At 49.5% G+C, this 15,424-nt stretch overlaps 1 protein-coding gene across 11 annotated transcripts in view; it reads right to left on the minus strand.

Annotated features, from left to right (window-relative positions):
- Positions 1-15,424, minus strand: part of TAOK3 (TAO kinase 3) — a 77,086-nt gene that overhangs the window by 2,816 nt on the left and 58,846 nt on the right. For all 11 annotated transcript variants that reach the window (XM_041420524.1, XM_041420529.1, XM_041420527.1 and 8 more), the window contains 5 exons: positions 14,142-14,276; positions 5,650-5,886; positions 4,118-4,246; positions 3,205-3,408; positions 721-960 (listed from right to left, as the gene is read on the minus strand). In XM_041420524.1, coding sequence (XP_041276458.1) covers positions 721-960; positions 3,205-3,408; positions 4,118-4,246; positions 5,650-5,886; positions 14,142-14,276 — 945 coding nt within the window. The remainder of the gene's footprint in view (positions 1-720; positions 961-3,204; positions 3,409-4,117; positions 4,247-5,649; positions 5,887-14,141; positions 14,277-15,424) is intronic.

Below are 15,424 nucleotides of genomic sequence, written 5' to 3' on the forward strand. Positions count from 1 at the left end.
CTAGCAAGGGTGTGACAGAGTGACAGCAATGTGCTTCTCTCTGGTGACCAGTGACCCCAGGGACCAGCGGGAGCTGTGTAAGGGAGGTTGAGGCTGGGTATCAGGGACTGACTGCCCAGCTTCCCCAGGGAATGGGCACAGCCCCAAGCTGCCAGAGCTCCAGGGCCACTTGGACAATGCTCTCAGGGATGCACAGGGTGGGACTGCTGGGGTGTCTGTGCAGGGGTGGGATCTGGACTCCATGATCCCTGTGGGGCCCTTCCCACTCAGGATATTCTGTGACTCTGTGACACTGGGAGGAGGAACATGCCTCTACCACAGAGAACGGCTCAGAGGTCTGTAAGCGCACTGGGGTGTGCACAGGGCTCAGCACACACCCAGAGTGCTCTGTGTTCTCTCTGGGCTCTGAAAGCACCACCAACCCCCTCCTCGTATTTCTGAGCTGACACCAGCGAGGGCCTGAACAACACACAGCTTGTCAGAAACAAGTTCTGTAACACTTTGCTTAGGACTGGACTATTTTACAACAGCCTCAATTAGCAGAGCACTTAAAAAACCCTCTGCGACCTATCCCAGCCCACAACTTCCCTTATCCAGAGCTGCTCTGTGCAGAGGGAGGGGATGCAAGGGAGAGCACAGGGTGTGGAGAGCAGTGGTCCCACAGCAGGGGTGCTGCACAGAGGACAGAGGCTGCAGGAGGAGAAGGAAAGCTTGCAGCACCTTCAGGTTCTTTGGTTGCTGCCGGAGCTCCATGAAATGCTTCCTGTGCAGCTCCCGCTCGCGCCGCTTGTTGTACTCCAGCTGGTTCTCGAGCTCAGTCTGGTGCTGCAGCCGGATGAGGTCCATGCGCAGCTTCTGCAGCGTGTGCAGCTGCCGGTACTCCAGCTCCCGCGTGGACTCGTCGTGCCGGATCAGCATGGCGTGCTCCATCTCCTTCTGCGTCCGCTTCTTGTTCAGCTCCTGCACACACACACACACAAACACACACACCCCTGAGCGGGCAGCTCCACTGCAGGCTCCTGCTGTGCCAGCAGCAGGGACCTGGCGTGTCACAGCAGAACACAGACCCAGCAGCGCCACGGGGATGCTGGGAGTGACCACTGAGTGTCCGTCCATCCATGGATCCATCCATTCCCTGGATGGCCCCGGGAGCGCCCAGCAGGTGGCACCAGGACCCCACACAAGCCCTCGGTGCCTGCAGAAACTCGCAGCAGCTTTCAGTGAACACATCCCAGGGTGCTCAGGGCTGGGGTGGTGGACCTGGGGCTCTTGTCTGGTTTAAATCCCCCTGTGGCCCTGGTGGGTACTGGCAGTGATCTCCCCCCTGCACCACCTGCACTAGAGTGGCCAAAGCAGAGGTCAATGGCTCTACCAGCACCTCAGGCAAGAAGGTGAATTGTCCAGGTGGGATTTGGCCCAAGGTGCAGCTCGTTTTTGAAACCAGGCTGGAGCCCGAGGCTCAGAGGGTTTTGCAGTGCTCACCAAGAGCTCCTGCACAGGGCGTCCACAGTCCAGGATAACCTTCCCCAAGCCACAAGCCCAGGAAGGGGAAGGCACCAGCTCCCTCCCTGATTACTGCACATATTTGTGTCTCAAGGTGTCAGCCACACCCTGAGCAGCACGGAGCTGACTCCCGCTGTATCCCTTCACAGATGGTGCTGGTGCATCCCTGATCCCGGCTCCGGTTACAGCCTCAGCCAGGCACAGCAGGGCTGCCCCACCCCACACCGTGCCCAGGGCTGCCTCAGCCGAACGGGTTTCTGCAGGAGAAGCAAAAAAATGTAATTATTCTGAGCTGCTGCACACATGTGGTAATCCTGTTGTAACTCTCAACAGGAGCTCCTGCAAACTTTAGCCCCTGTGGCTGATACAGCTGGGACAGGTTTGAGCTGAGAGGGTGGGGAAGGAAACAGGGCCAGGGTTTCCCTCTGCCCTCTTGGCCCTAAGGGTGTAGCATGTGTTTACATTTGAGCAAAACTCGACCCCTAACAGCCAAGATGAAAATTTACATGTACTGGTGTGCCAGAATGACTTCCCAAAGGCAGGTGGGGCACTGACCAGGCAGGAGCTGTGGCACATGTGCCTTCACCCCAGGATAGCTCAGCCAGCCTCTCCCAAGCCTATTCCACATCTGATTTCAGTTCACACAGCATAAACACACACACAGTCATTCCACCTCCCTCAAACACTTTCCCGTTTGCACAAAAACAACATCTGTGGTTAGTTAAAATATGGAAAACACATTTTGAAAGTGTTATTTACTTCAGGTGGTCCAAGTAGGTAGTACTGGCACATTTGAATTAGTAGGGATGTAATTTTCAGGGAATAAAAACAGATCATTCTGAAAATTAGGTGTCTCATAAGAGCTTAAAGGCAGGAGGTCAGAGGTGTGCTCCTGGTTAAATGGCACACTAGGTAACTGAACTCTGTTCTCATCCCTGCTGACATGCTGTGACAAGGGTGACATGCTGTGACAGAGCTGACATGCTGTGACAAGGGTGCTCAAATCTGAATTTTTGGAGCCAACAGTTTGAGGGTGCCTGGGTTGAGATACCTGGATCTCAGCAAAGCAGCTGAGGAGCCCCAGGCACATCTGGACCCAAGGGCAGCAAAGCTCTGAACAAGTACCAATGATACTGGAAAGCCTGAGGATAGCAGGCCAAACACAACTGGAAAATTTTGACCACTCCTCACTCAGTTTTCACTAAAACACCCTCTCATCTGACAGTCTTTATCCAAAAATACCATCCATGAAGAATTCAGATACTACTGTGATGGCCACAGGAACATCTCCAAGTGGAAACTCTTTCTCCAAAGTGGTGTTTGACCACAGCCAGCCTCAAGGCAAGGGGCAAAAACCAACGAGGGGAAGCAGGATGGGAAAAGCTGCTCCTTGACAGCCCATCCCACAGCTCTCCCTACACCCCAAACTGGGGCAGGACCCCAAACCCAACACTCAGGAGCTGGGATGAGGCATCAGGCCCAGAGGAGGGGCCCACAGGGTGTTTCTGTCTGCAGTCAACACTGCCACCCCTCAACTGATCAAAGCAGCCACAGCTGCAGGGAAAACCATTCCCCAAAACATATTTTCTTACATTTTTCTCAGTTCTATTTAGCAACTAGAAACATGAAGACCTAAGTTCAGCCAAGACACGAAGCTAAGGCAGTTAGAAAAGGCTGGCAGAGAAGTGAGGAGTGCCATACTTCCCGAATGTTCTGCTGCTCCATCTCGTGCCTCTTGATCATCGTTTTTCTCTTGAAGAAACGGCAGTTTTTGTCGTAGTAGAGTCTCTGCTGGCTGAGAAGCTGGGCCTCCTCTTCAGCCTGTGTGTGCTGCAGGTTCTCTTTGTGTTTGGATATCCTTTCTTGCTTCTCTTTCTTGGGTGTGCTGTGGTCCTCGTTCATTTCCTGCAGGGTCAAAACAAGGCTTGCCTCAGCACCACAGTGACACAGGACATGGGGGACCTTCCTGGCTCCTCCTCTGCCATTCAGGTCATGAAAGGACACCAAAATCCCACTACAAAACTAACAGAACCAGACCAATCACCTGGCCATGCTCAGCCCTGCTGCCCCTACAGCTGTACCAGGACCCACACCAAGAGGAGGAGGAAAAGTGGCCACTGAGCTCCCTGATAATAATTTTCTCACCTTTACCTTAACAGCCATTTATTTTTGTAATATGGTGAAGACACTACTTAAATAATGCATTTTGGTACATGTGAAGTTACTTCTCTTCCTAATTTATGTAAGTGATCACAGGGCTTTTAGTCTGGGGATACTGAATGGCTGCTCTGATTACTTGAAAAAAAAAAACCAGATGAGGAGAAAGGGGAAGAAGAACTCTCTGTGAAGTCCCATTTTCCCTCATCACCCTTGGTTTCAAAGATTCTGCTCTACAGCAAATTGTGAAGGCACCTGTAGCCATCCTCACAAATTGTTCTGGAAATGCTGCCAGATGCTCCCAGCTCCTGAAAATTTACTGGCTGAGAATCCAAAATTTGCTTCCAAGCCTGACAGTATCCCTTAAACCCCTGGGCTGGCCCAGGTTTATCAAAATGAAAAGACTGGTTCATGTTCATTCCACACCCCTTCAGCCCTGAAAATGAGGGTTTCTTGCCTCTTTAATCTTTTCCTTGCAAAGCTTGTATTGTTTCTTCTGACTTTCTAAAAAGGTCGCCAGGTCTTTCTTTTGCTGAGCCAAAATCTGTTGCTGGAATTTCTTTTCATCTGCTGCAGCTGCCTTTGCCTGCAATGTACAGAGAGAGGGAAAAAAAATAACAATAAAATTAAAAAAAAAAAAAAAAAAAAAAAGGTGAGTGAGCAGGTGCAGAATCCAGCAGAAATCAGTGTTGTGGGTTTTGATTTTTGGTCAGTCATTTTGGTGACTGTGCTAGACAAAGCCATGAGCACTCAGCCACAGGACAGCTGCTCACACAGAAAATGCTCACAGAAGGCTGAGGGCTTCTCCTTGTGCTTCTTACCTCCCCACCAAAGGCACCCCAGAAGGCACAACCACACCAGTTTATTATGTGGATTAACATGCTGATTTTTACACTGAGTGACAGCTTTGTCACGCCCTCAGCTGAGGCAAAGCTCCCACCAAGGTCCCCACAGCCCCTTTTATGCAGCTGTGGCACTGGTGGATGGCAACAGAGTGCCCATCAGCCAGGAAGGTGACCCGAGGCTGCTTCACCTGGGAGCACAAGGTCACAGAGTCACCAGGTTGGAAGAGACCTTTGAGATGACCGAGTGCCACCCAGCCCTAACACCTCAATTAAACCATGGCACCGAGTGCCACATCCAATCTTTTTCTAAACACACCCAGGGCTGGTGACTCCACCACCTCCCCAGGCAGACCATCCAGTATTGTGTAAAAAACCTTTTCCTAACATCCAACCTATATTTCCCTTGGTGCAGCTTAAGACCTGTCGGAACCCAGGACATTCCTCTGACTGCCCTGGAGGACTTGAGACCCTGGCAGGGGGCTCAGAGACCTTGGCATGGGGTCAAAAACACCTGTGCCTTTGATTTTAACCCATGGAAAAAATTACCAGCCTTGTATGAAGATGTATAAGCCATGAGAGTTTAAGTAGAATAACAGTTAATTTGTCACAGGGTGAAAAAAGTAGAACTTTGGGCATTTTAGAATGAAGGTTCAAGAGGCAAGATGGAGGAAGCTGGGCATGTCCTGCCCTTCTCCTTCTTATTGTCCTCCATCTTTAGCAGTGATGGTGGCACTTTTGGATTGGTTTGGAGTAGAAACAGACTGTCTAACATAGGTGATAGGTATTGGAAGATTATTGTAAATAAAGCACACATAGTTTTTAGTATAAAATGTTAACACCATCCCAAGGGCGGTCAGTGTGCCATGAACCAACCTGCCAGACAGACCTCAGCAGGTCAGAAAAAGAATGTTCTAGATAAGGAAAAATAAACCTTGAAAAGCAGAACCGATGCCTCTCGGCTTCTCCGGTCGCAGGGCAGGGAGAAAAGATTGTTTAATACCTCAGGAGCCATTTCAGCAACACAAAACCTGAGAAAAACCTTGTCCTCTTGTTCTGCACCTCAGACCGTGAGTTTGAGCAGCACCTCCCACAGCCCCCTCGGAGACCTGGGCTCTCCTGTCCCTCAGATCCTCCCTGCACTCACCTCCTTCTCCATCACAGCCACTTGCTTCTTGGCCAGCTTCTCCAGCTCAATGGACGAGTTGTTGGCGTGTGTCTCCACCTCCTTCTGCAGCTTGAGGCGGTGCTCGTCCATCTCGGCCTTCAACTTGTTCTCCAGGGCGATCAGCTGCTTCTGGTGCTGGCGCCGCATCCGCTTATATCCTGACATCTGTTCCCGCAGCTCGTTCTCCTGCTCATGCTCATGGATCTGTCTTGTAACCTGTGGGCAGGAACAGGGCAACCAGTGCTCCATGGCCTTGCTTCCCAGGCTGGCTGCTCACTGGAAGCCAGGCCCTGCTCTGCTCTGAGCAGTCAATGGGTTTTGGAGGTGCTGCTGTTCAGTTTCACAAAGCCACGAGGTTTCTCTGTCCTAACTTTTAGCCCCCATCTTTTCCTGAGACTTTTATGTGTTTTCAGTAACACAGCTGAAAATGCTATATAACAAATAAAGGAAGGGACTGGTTATTTATTGATGCCTTGTGAAGGCTGCCTTAGAACAGAGACTACATGGAGCTGAAGAATAAAGTAGGGATTTATTAAGAGGCCTCAATGGATCCACCTTGGGCAGCACAACCCAAAATGCCACAAAATGTAGGACAGGTCATGGGGTCTTACATGGGGTCTTTTGTAAGTTTTGGTCCATTTGCATATTGGAGTTAATTGTCCAATTACAGCTTTAGACCATGAAGTCCCATCCTTGTTTTTCTCTCTCCAGTCCACATTGTTTGTGCTCTTGGGCCTGAGATTTGGATCATTTGTCCTTGGTGCCCAGCTAGAGAAGGAATTGTTTTGTCTCCCTGCTCTGTGAAGAGAGTTCACCATCCCCTAATATAAAGCCCAGACTTAGACACTAAAGCAGAATAGAATCTGAAAAAAGGAAAAGCTAAAACCCGAGGCATCATTATCACTCCAGGACACACTGGAGGAAGTCTGGAAACAAAGGTGGCTGGTGAACAACGTTCTTCACACACAGGGGACAACCTTATTCAGACACGGGACTCGGATCCTGAGGGTGGCATGGACTCCCAACTTGGGGACCTTGGCTTTCCCAAGAATCAGCCAGAAGCCCCCCAAACCCCTGTTCTTTCCTTCCTCTTCAAGTCACCCCCATGCCAGCTCAATCCCTCAACATCTATATTCTGCTACGAGGAGCCTCCTTCAAAATTTACCCTTAAAATTCAAGATGATGGCAGACTGAGCTCGTTCCTTCCCAGAATTGAAAGTTTTCTAACAAGGGAACACTGTTCTGGAACTGTGTGCTCTTAACAAGATTGATCAGATGGTCTAAGCAGATTTTAAACCCTGCTCAGCTGAAACAAACTCACAAGTTCTACATTCATTTCCATGCCCAAGTGTATCCATGTGAAAGGAAGAAAAAAAAAACACCAACAGGCTGTGCCAAAAATGTTCAGAAGAAAATGCAAATGGTGATGCTTCCATTTCAAAAGAACAAAAGTGTCCAAGACTGATTTTATTTTTTTAAAGACAGTCTCAGGAACTTATGAAGATGTGATATCATTTATATGACCTGAGAACCAAAAACTTGCTACATGTGTGGAACTGCAGCCCCTGATTCTGTGCAAGGGGACCTTTGCTTTGCCACTTAAGTGTGAAGATCTCAGGCCTTTGAAGGTTATCACTGAAGCTTTATGAACCAAGAGTCCCTCCTGCAGCCTTCCTGATGGATTCCTCCACAGCAACCCAAAAACCTGGCCGCTGCTATGGTGCTGCTGTCATTTGAAGGCAGTTTTGTGGAGATTTTTGGAGCTCAGACACAGGATGGGATACACCTACAGAGCTGGGAAGGCTCAAGTTCAACAGAAGAGCAGCTGCTTTAGGGAGCTGCCATCCCAGTGCACCTGCTGGCTCCAGGGCTGGAGGTGACAGGAAGCCAAGTCAGGGCTCCAAAATCAAGAGATGAATACCCTGAGGTCACCCAAGGCAGGCAGCAAGTGCCACCTGTCTTGGTTCAAGTGACCCCCAAGACTTGGGAGGAGGGTGAAGAGGAACTCCCAAAGATTGCAAAGGAACCAAAGAACCAGGCTGAGCACAGCACTGTCACACTCAGGTTCATCAGTGAGGCTGAGCACACACCAGGTGATGATGGACAAACCACCTCCTTCCTACAAGAAATTTCAGAATGTCATTCTGGAGTAGGCTGCATTAAATACACCCCAGCAACTGGTGCAACAGAGCAGCCTGTACATGCTTGAGACCCAGTCAGGGCCAAGGCAGCCACCAGGAGCAAGCGGGGTTGTAGGAATGACACACTCTGTGAGCCCTGTGTTCTGCTACAGCTCCAAAAGCTTTCGGTTTTTCCAGGAGTAGCAAGGACAGCCACACCTGGATGAAGTTGGGAAGTGCTCATAGGAACTTGCACATTTCAGTCAAGTTCAGCAAGAGTAAGATCTCTACCACTGCTTCCAGGTAAGGAAAGTTTCTCTGAGAATCCAAGTTAAGAGACAGATGCCAGGTGAGACAGGCAGCCCACCAACACTTCACACATGCCATTGACAATGTTCAGTGAAATCCAGTTGGGAGAGAATAGCCTTGGTCAGGCACTTGAAGAGAAATGGAGATCTGGGAGCCACCAGCAGCACAAGATCTTCCTGGATGTGCTATTTTTGGGGCCCAGCCCTTTTGTGAGCAATGGGATGTTCTGCACGGCACACTCCGTTCCCAGATGTTGGCAGAACAAAGCAAACAGCAAGAGCCTAAGAAAAAATGGATCTAAGGATCCTCCAGCAACTTTGCCAGTCTCCTTTGGTCTGATCTCTAATGAGATGTAGAATGTGCACTTGTTTTATTTACAGCAAAACTCATTAACTTTTATCCTTGTTTTTTTCCCTGCTCCTCTGCACCCCATTTCCAATTTTGCTCAGCTTTATCGTGACAAGAATTCCATCTTGGAAAGATTTCCCATGAAATCTAGGATATTTATCCCTAACAATAGGATGCAATTGCTAATTACAAGCCTAGCTGATAAAGCCTTCCAGTCACAACAGAAGATGAGACATTAAAAAGTCAGAAGAAAACAAAAGCAGTGTCTCATCCTAAAGATGAGAGAGGAGAGCAGCAGACTTGGTGGACATCTCGTGGATTTAGTGTCTCTGTTCAGCAAACTCATGATAAAGACTTCATTTATCACCACAATCTCCAGTCAAGCCCAACACTCCTCAGGACAGTCTTCAAAGACAAAGTCTGCACATGGTGATCTCAGGGGTGGCAGAATGGGGAAGAAATGAACATCAGTTACTGACCATGCCCGGTTCCGTGCCAGAGAAGCCCTTCAGACTATGAATGCATAAAGGATTATGGTTTTAAAATTAAACCCCTAATGAATGAACAGCTCCAGCAACCATTTTAACAACAAAATGTGGGGATGTTCCAGCAATCACCTTTCTGGTGTCCTTAGACAAAGACTCTTGGAACTCCATGTACTATTTGGAATATCCTGAGTGGGAAGGGCCCCACAGAGGTCATGGAGTCCAAATCCCAGCCCTGCACAGACACCCCAGCAGTCCCACCCTGTGCACCCCTGAGAGCATTGTCCAAGTGCTCCCGGAGCTCTGGCAGCTTGGGGCTGTGCCCATTCCCTGGGGAGCCTGGGCAGTGCCCAGCACCCTCTTGGGGAAGAACCTTTCCTGATATCCAACCTAAACCTCCTCTGACGCAGCTCCAGCCATATCCTGAGTCCTGTCCCAGGTCACAGGGAGCAGAGATCGGAGCTGCCCCTCAAGAAGAGGCCCACAAACAACCCCCCAGGCAAAAGGTGATAACTACAAGATTTGCTCTCCATACAACCAGGAAATGTCAGGATCCTTCCCACCAGAAAGGTGCAACTTCCTGGAGCTCTCCCTGCAGCACACAACAATCAATCAGGTCATCAGGAGAATCAAAAATCTGAACAAACCAGAAGAGCTTTCATTAAGGTATGACATTTTCTCAGTTTCTAATCTCTCTGCATCTTTGGCATACACAGAACTGAGAACGGAGATGTCTTTTCCAACCTACTCCCACAGGCAGTTCATTTGCCATAAAATCCAAACTTTCTTTCACCCCTCCAAGATTCTAGCTTTACATAAGGAAGTTGAGCTCACAGCTTCTCCTCCAAACCAGCAGCGGTTTAGAGTTCCCTTCTCTACACTGTTTATTCAAGATATTGAACCCTCTCCTAAAAGACAGGTGTTTTCACCTCCAGATAACTGAAATTCCAAGCTCCTCTGTACTGGAGGAAGCAGAGCTCTGAGCAAAACACTGCCAGCTGCTTCTCACAGCAAGAGGAGATCAGAAAGAACAAGTCCAAACTTTGAGAGGGAAGGTCTACAAAGGCAGCAGCCAGATGAGTCCATTGGGAGAAACTCAACCCTCTGGAATAAAACATCAATGCTTCAGCAGAAGAGGGTGCAGGAAACAGCTCCACGTGAAGGTACTGGCTCTGGAGTCAGGCTGCCCTGGTGCCATTCTCCTGGCCACATCCAGGGAACGCTGCTCCCATGGACACTTGGCTCTGCAGGCCCTGATGAGATCACATTGTTCTTTCGCTGGCATTTGGATTTCAAAGAGAACACCAAGGCCTTTGATGGAGTCCTCACTGTCTGATCTTTCTATGGATTGAGATGTGAGGGTGGTGAGAAGCTGTGGCTGCCCCTGGATCCCTGGCAGTGCCTAAGGCCAGACTGGACAGGGCTTGGAGCACCCTGGGATGGTGGAAGGTGTCCCTGCCCATGGCAGGGGTGGAATGAGATGCGCTTTAAGATCCTGTCCAACCCAACCCACTCTGGGATTCTATGAAGTTTTAACTACTTGATCATTGCCTTTGAAAACTGTAAAAGCAGCTGTTGAGGAGATGCACGAGGAGGGGGGGACCTAAGGGGTCAAGCTTGAAAGACACCCAGAAGTGCAGATCAATGCATCTCTGAAGAGATTCAAAAAACAGCTTTCCCTTGAAAACACTGAGAGGTGTAGTCTCATCAACATGCAGAACCTCTGCCCTCCTTTTCAAACAACAGCTTGCTGAGCTGCAAGAGATTGATGGTTGTAACTTTTAATTTATGGATCACTGATAATCTGAGAAATAATATGGAGATGTAGGTGCCTGGTCTCCATTTCAGATGGCAACTTTTACTCCAACAGCAGAAATATGCAAGGTATTTTCCACCACTGTTCCAGGTGAGTGATGGTTACTGTTACCACACAAAACTGATTAAAGAGAAAAGTGGTCCAGGAAAAAATGACTACTAAAATTGCTGATTGAATTATGACCTAAGTTAAGCTCCTTCATCTTTCTTATTCACATTTGCTGATTTTCATGATTTTCTTTAATCTGAGCAATATTAAAGCACTGCTGCAGCACTCAAAAGGGGATATCCAGAGCCTGTTTCTTTGTGGAGAGTTCATTTGACTATTTTCTCTGGAGCTCTGTCCAGCTTCCTTCATATTCACATGATGCTTTTGCTGAGTACCAGGGCAAGGGAATCACTCTCCAAACCACTGAGTCACCTGGAGTGTTCAGCTGTCTAACAAAAGTTCCTCTGTGACCTCTGCACTCCCTGAAACTGCTTCAGTTTGTTTTTGGAAAGAGATCCAACTTGAATGTGGGACTACTTTAAGGAATGCCAGCCTTACCTCCATCTACAATATCCTGATCTATGGGGAGAAGAGCAAGGGCTTGAGGGCCTGCACTGCACCAGGAGGAACAGCTGTGGAGTGAACAGCCCCAGACTTGGTGCTTTTCTTCTAAAAACACTGCCCTGGTCTCACTGTTGGGGGGTGGGTTTCAGCAAATCCCATGAAAGGAAGTTTTAACACCCAAATAACATCCAATATTATTGAATTTGGGGCCAGAACTCCCATTTTTGATTCTCTACAATACAGGCCACCTGATGCACCCAACTGCACAACCTTTCTGTGCAGGAAGATGTTCCCAGCTGCTGAGAAATGGGAAGCAGCCAGGATGTAGGGAACCATCAAAGCTTGCTGGTTTGCTTGTTTTCAACCCCTGTGGGATCTTGAGCACCCATTCACACATGAAAAATCTGTTCCAGCTGCCACTGAAAGAGTAAATTAACACAGAGAGAGATGAATAAAGCCTGAATTTCTGGGTTTCCACTACAAATTCCAGGCATGTTCAGGTCCTTCTCCCCCTGTCAGCTCCATGACTGACCATGCCCTTCCCACAAATATTGGACAGGGAAGCAGGAAGAATTTCTCCCTTGGCCAGAGGAGCAGCAGCTTCCAGCACCTCTCCCCACTGACATTATCTAGGCACTGAATGGTGACAGTGATAAAAAGTGCTCCAAAACAAGCACTGGCACCCTGATTCTGTGCAATGGGTTTAAACTTTTTTCCTCCTGGATTTCCATTTTGGTACATGAAGAGGTGGGAATGGAAGATTATTAAAGGGAAAGCTCATCACCATGAATATTTCTGTGGTAGACACAGGGTCAGTTCTGCCCCACCACACTACCTCAGAAGTAAGGACACACCAACACCTCCTGGAGTGCCCAGGCTGGTGTGTGGGGAACTTCCCTCTACACTGGGAAGGGGAGATGTGTGTGCATGATGGGGATAACAGAGCATGTTCCACAGAAAACCCAAAAAAGAGAAGCTCTCCAAAAAGCTTTCCATCTTCCCCACCCAAAATGAATTTTATCTTTATCAACACTTGGTCATTGAAGCAGAGAGATTCAGCAAATCCAAGTGAGTAAGGAATTAAGGCAGACACAATCCCAGCCCCACAGGAGGCTGCCATGGGATTTAGCAGTGACCTTGGGATATCAGCTGCCTTCCCCAGAGCTCAGGGGTCTGGGAATCCCTCACAGCCCATATTTTCATTACCTCCCAAAGGGGCTTGGCCATGCAATCCCTTCAAGCCACCCAAGTGGCCCAGGGGTGACATTTCCAGGGAAGACAGGAGTTCTGGGCTCTGCTGCTGAAGGCAGGCCACAAGGTGCAGCAGCTTCGCACAGGGAGTAGAAGAACATGAATATATTCATCACACATATCAATTTATCAATGAAATTGTATGTCTGGAGTATGATACATGAGTCATTCATTATTTCTGCCCTCCAGCCAACCTGACTGGGTCCCACTTTTATCTGCTCAGTGCAGGCAGTAGAAGAGCTGGCACTACACTGGGTGCAAAAACACACACACACACAAAAAGGAAAAATTCCCAGGGCAGAGGGTCTCCAGGAGAGCAGGGATCCTGCTCCTGTCAGGTATGCTGCATGAAGTCCTCTAACACACACATTTCTAGGTCACTTTAAACTGGGGGGAGCAGGGGACACCAGCCTGGGGGGCACTCAGAAATACACCTGCAAAATATGGGATTCAATGCTCCCAGGAAGCATCTGGGCAGAAGCCTGAATGCCACAGCATCACTGTAGATTTTAACAGCAGCAGCAACAATCACACAGAAAAATTTGGGCTGCTGGCACTGCTGCTTGCCTCCAGTCACCACCTTTAGCTGCGGTCACACACACACAGCGGCACACCCCGTGCCTTGTGCAGGCAGGAGTGGGAAGCGATTCTGGGGATCCAGAAATGGTGGTCTGGAAGGAGAACCCCCATGGTGGAGGCAGGAGGAAGCGGGAAGGGGAGGGCTCGCTGGTGTAATTTCGGGGTTGGTCCAGGATGATGTCATAGCACTGAGCAAGTGCCATGGCCAAACCGTGGGGACTTTCTAACGCTCCCCGTCCATCTGACCTCTAATACCAGCGGGCTGAAATATTTAACAGGACATTTCGTTTTCCCTCTGAAGGGCCATTTTTCACTGCTTTCCCTGGAAAAGGCTGCTCCCAGCCCGGGTGGATGCGGGGTGGGGGAGGAGGCACACAACTAACTCTTCCGGCACACACCCCTTTCCCTACTACAAAGGCAGCCACAGCAATCACATTTGCAATAGTACAAATCTTGATGGATTCATCCCATCCCCCTCCCCTTTGTAAGCCCACAGCCCGCTGTAAGCCCTCTCTCTCTCTCTCCCTTATTGCAGCCCAGCAATCCTTCCAAAGAATCAGGCTGGAAAATGCAGTCACGGTACAGTTGCTTGAAATAAATGAATGAATGAAATAAAAAACCAGGCAGCAGCTCAGGGCGGGCAGCAGCGATCTTATTGTTCCCAAACCCATCTGCATCTGCATCTCCACAGCGTTCCAGCAGCTCTCACACACCTCACACACTCTTTATGCACATGCAGATAAATATATTAACAAAAGGGACAGGTGGGAAATGGAGGTGGAGGGGGGGGAACGAGATATTAACTTCACCCAGGAAAGTGGGCTATATCACACTGGAAATGCACCGAGAAATTAAACATATTTCACATTTACATCTCTCTCTCACACACACACACAGAGGTAAAATCTCTTTCAGTGCAATATCCAGTTGCTATGCCAACAGCACCAACAGCACGGAGGCGATGGCAGCGAGGGGCTGAGGAGCGGGGTGGGGTGGGATGGGGGCTCTTACCAAAGATGCTGATTTGATTGTGGCAAAGCGCTCTCGGTTCCGGTAGTGGAGGGCCTGATTCTGCACTGACTGGGTAGGCCGCACCTCAGGCCTGCGATCCCTGTGGCCCACCTCATCCCTTATAAATACATGATCCTGCAGAAATGGATAAAAACAAGGAGAAAGTCCGGCTGTGCTCTTCCCGCGGCGGCTGCCTCTCTCTCACCCCTCTGTCTGCACAAGCGCGGCTGTAGGAGAGGCATAGTTCAGCTCTGCTTAGCCCCGGCAGCTCCCACCGTACAAAATGAATAAGCAACACATTGCAGCTCGGCTCGGCGCGTCAGCTGATCGCGAGCAGGATGCCTCCGAATCCCTGGATCGGGCTGCCTTTTTTTTTTTTTTTTTAATCTCCTTTTTTTTTTTTTTTTTTTTAAACCTCCTTTATTACATATGTGCCAGAAAAAAGCGAGCCGGGAGCAGGAAGCAGAGCGGGGCGATCGGAGTCCTCGGGAAGGTCGGGTTCAAGCACTGCAAGCCAGCGATCCTGGTGAAAACGTGATTCCCATGTCTAGGCACGGAGATCCTGTTCCCTTTTAACACCACAGCAGCATCCTCCCTCATTCCCTTTGCCGAGCGCTGTGTCCTCGATAGGGTTTCTTTGTCCCTCGTTTGCTATCTGCTGTGGGGGACCAGCATCCTGGCTAAATCCACGGCAGGCTGGAGAGGACCAGGAAAGCCTCCGTGACCACTCAGGGATCCTGCTTTCCAGTCATGATCCTGCACAGTTCTAGCACTTTCTCTCCACAGCCCACAAAGGATTTTTTTTTTTTTTTCTTTTTAAAGCAACAGCTCCCAGGTTTTAGCAGGAATGGTTCCCAGTGCAGCTTCCCCCCTGCTCCCTGGCAAGGCTCTGCCAGGAGCGGCTGTGCCCTTCCCAAACGGCGCAGGCAAATTTGGGAGTGGAACAAAGCTCCAGGAGAAACCCTCCTCAGAAAGGCCAGCAAAAAACCCACGCCACCATGATTTTCCCAATGGGAATGGTGACTGCCAACAGTCAGGACACCTGCAGGATGCACCCTGGGCACGGAGCAGCCTTCGGACACCCGGCACACCCCGCTCCTGCCCGGCCACACTGGCACCCACCACAGGGTCATGACTCCCATCCTCAACCTCCAGCTCCTAAATCCTCACAGGAAGACTGAGATTCTTCCTGAATTAAATCAAGTTTCCAGTTCTTTGGGGCGCAAAATAAAGGCTGCCAGTGCCTGGAAAGCCCTTGCAGGGAAGAGGCTGCCTCCATGAGC

This window comes from Onychostruthus taczanowskii, unplaced genomic scaffold (genome assembly GCF_017590055.1).
Source record: "Onychostruthus taczanowskii isolate IOZ18803 unplaced genomic scaffold, ASM1759005v1 scaffold64, whole genome shotgun sequence".
NCBI lineage: Eukaryota > Metazoa > Chordata > Aves > Passeriformes > Passeridae > Onychostruthus > Onychostruthus taczanowskii.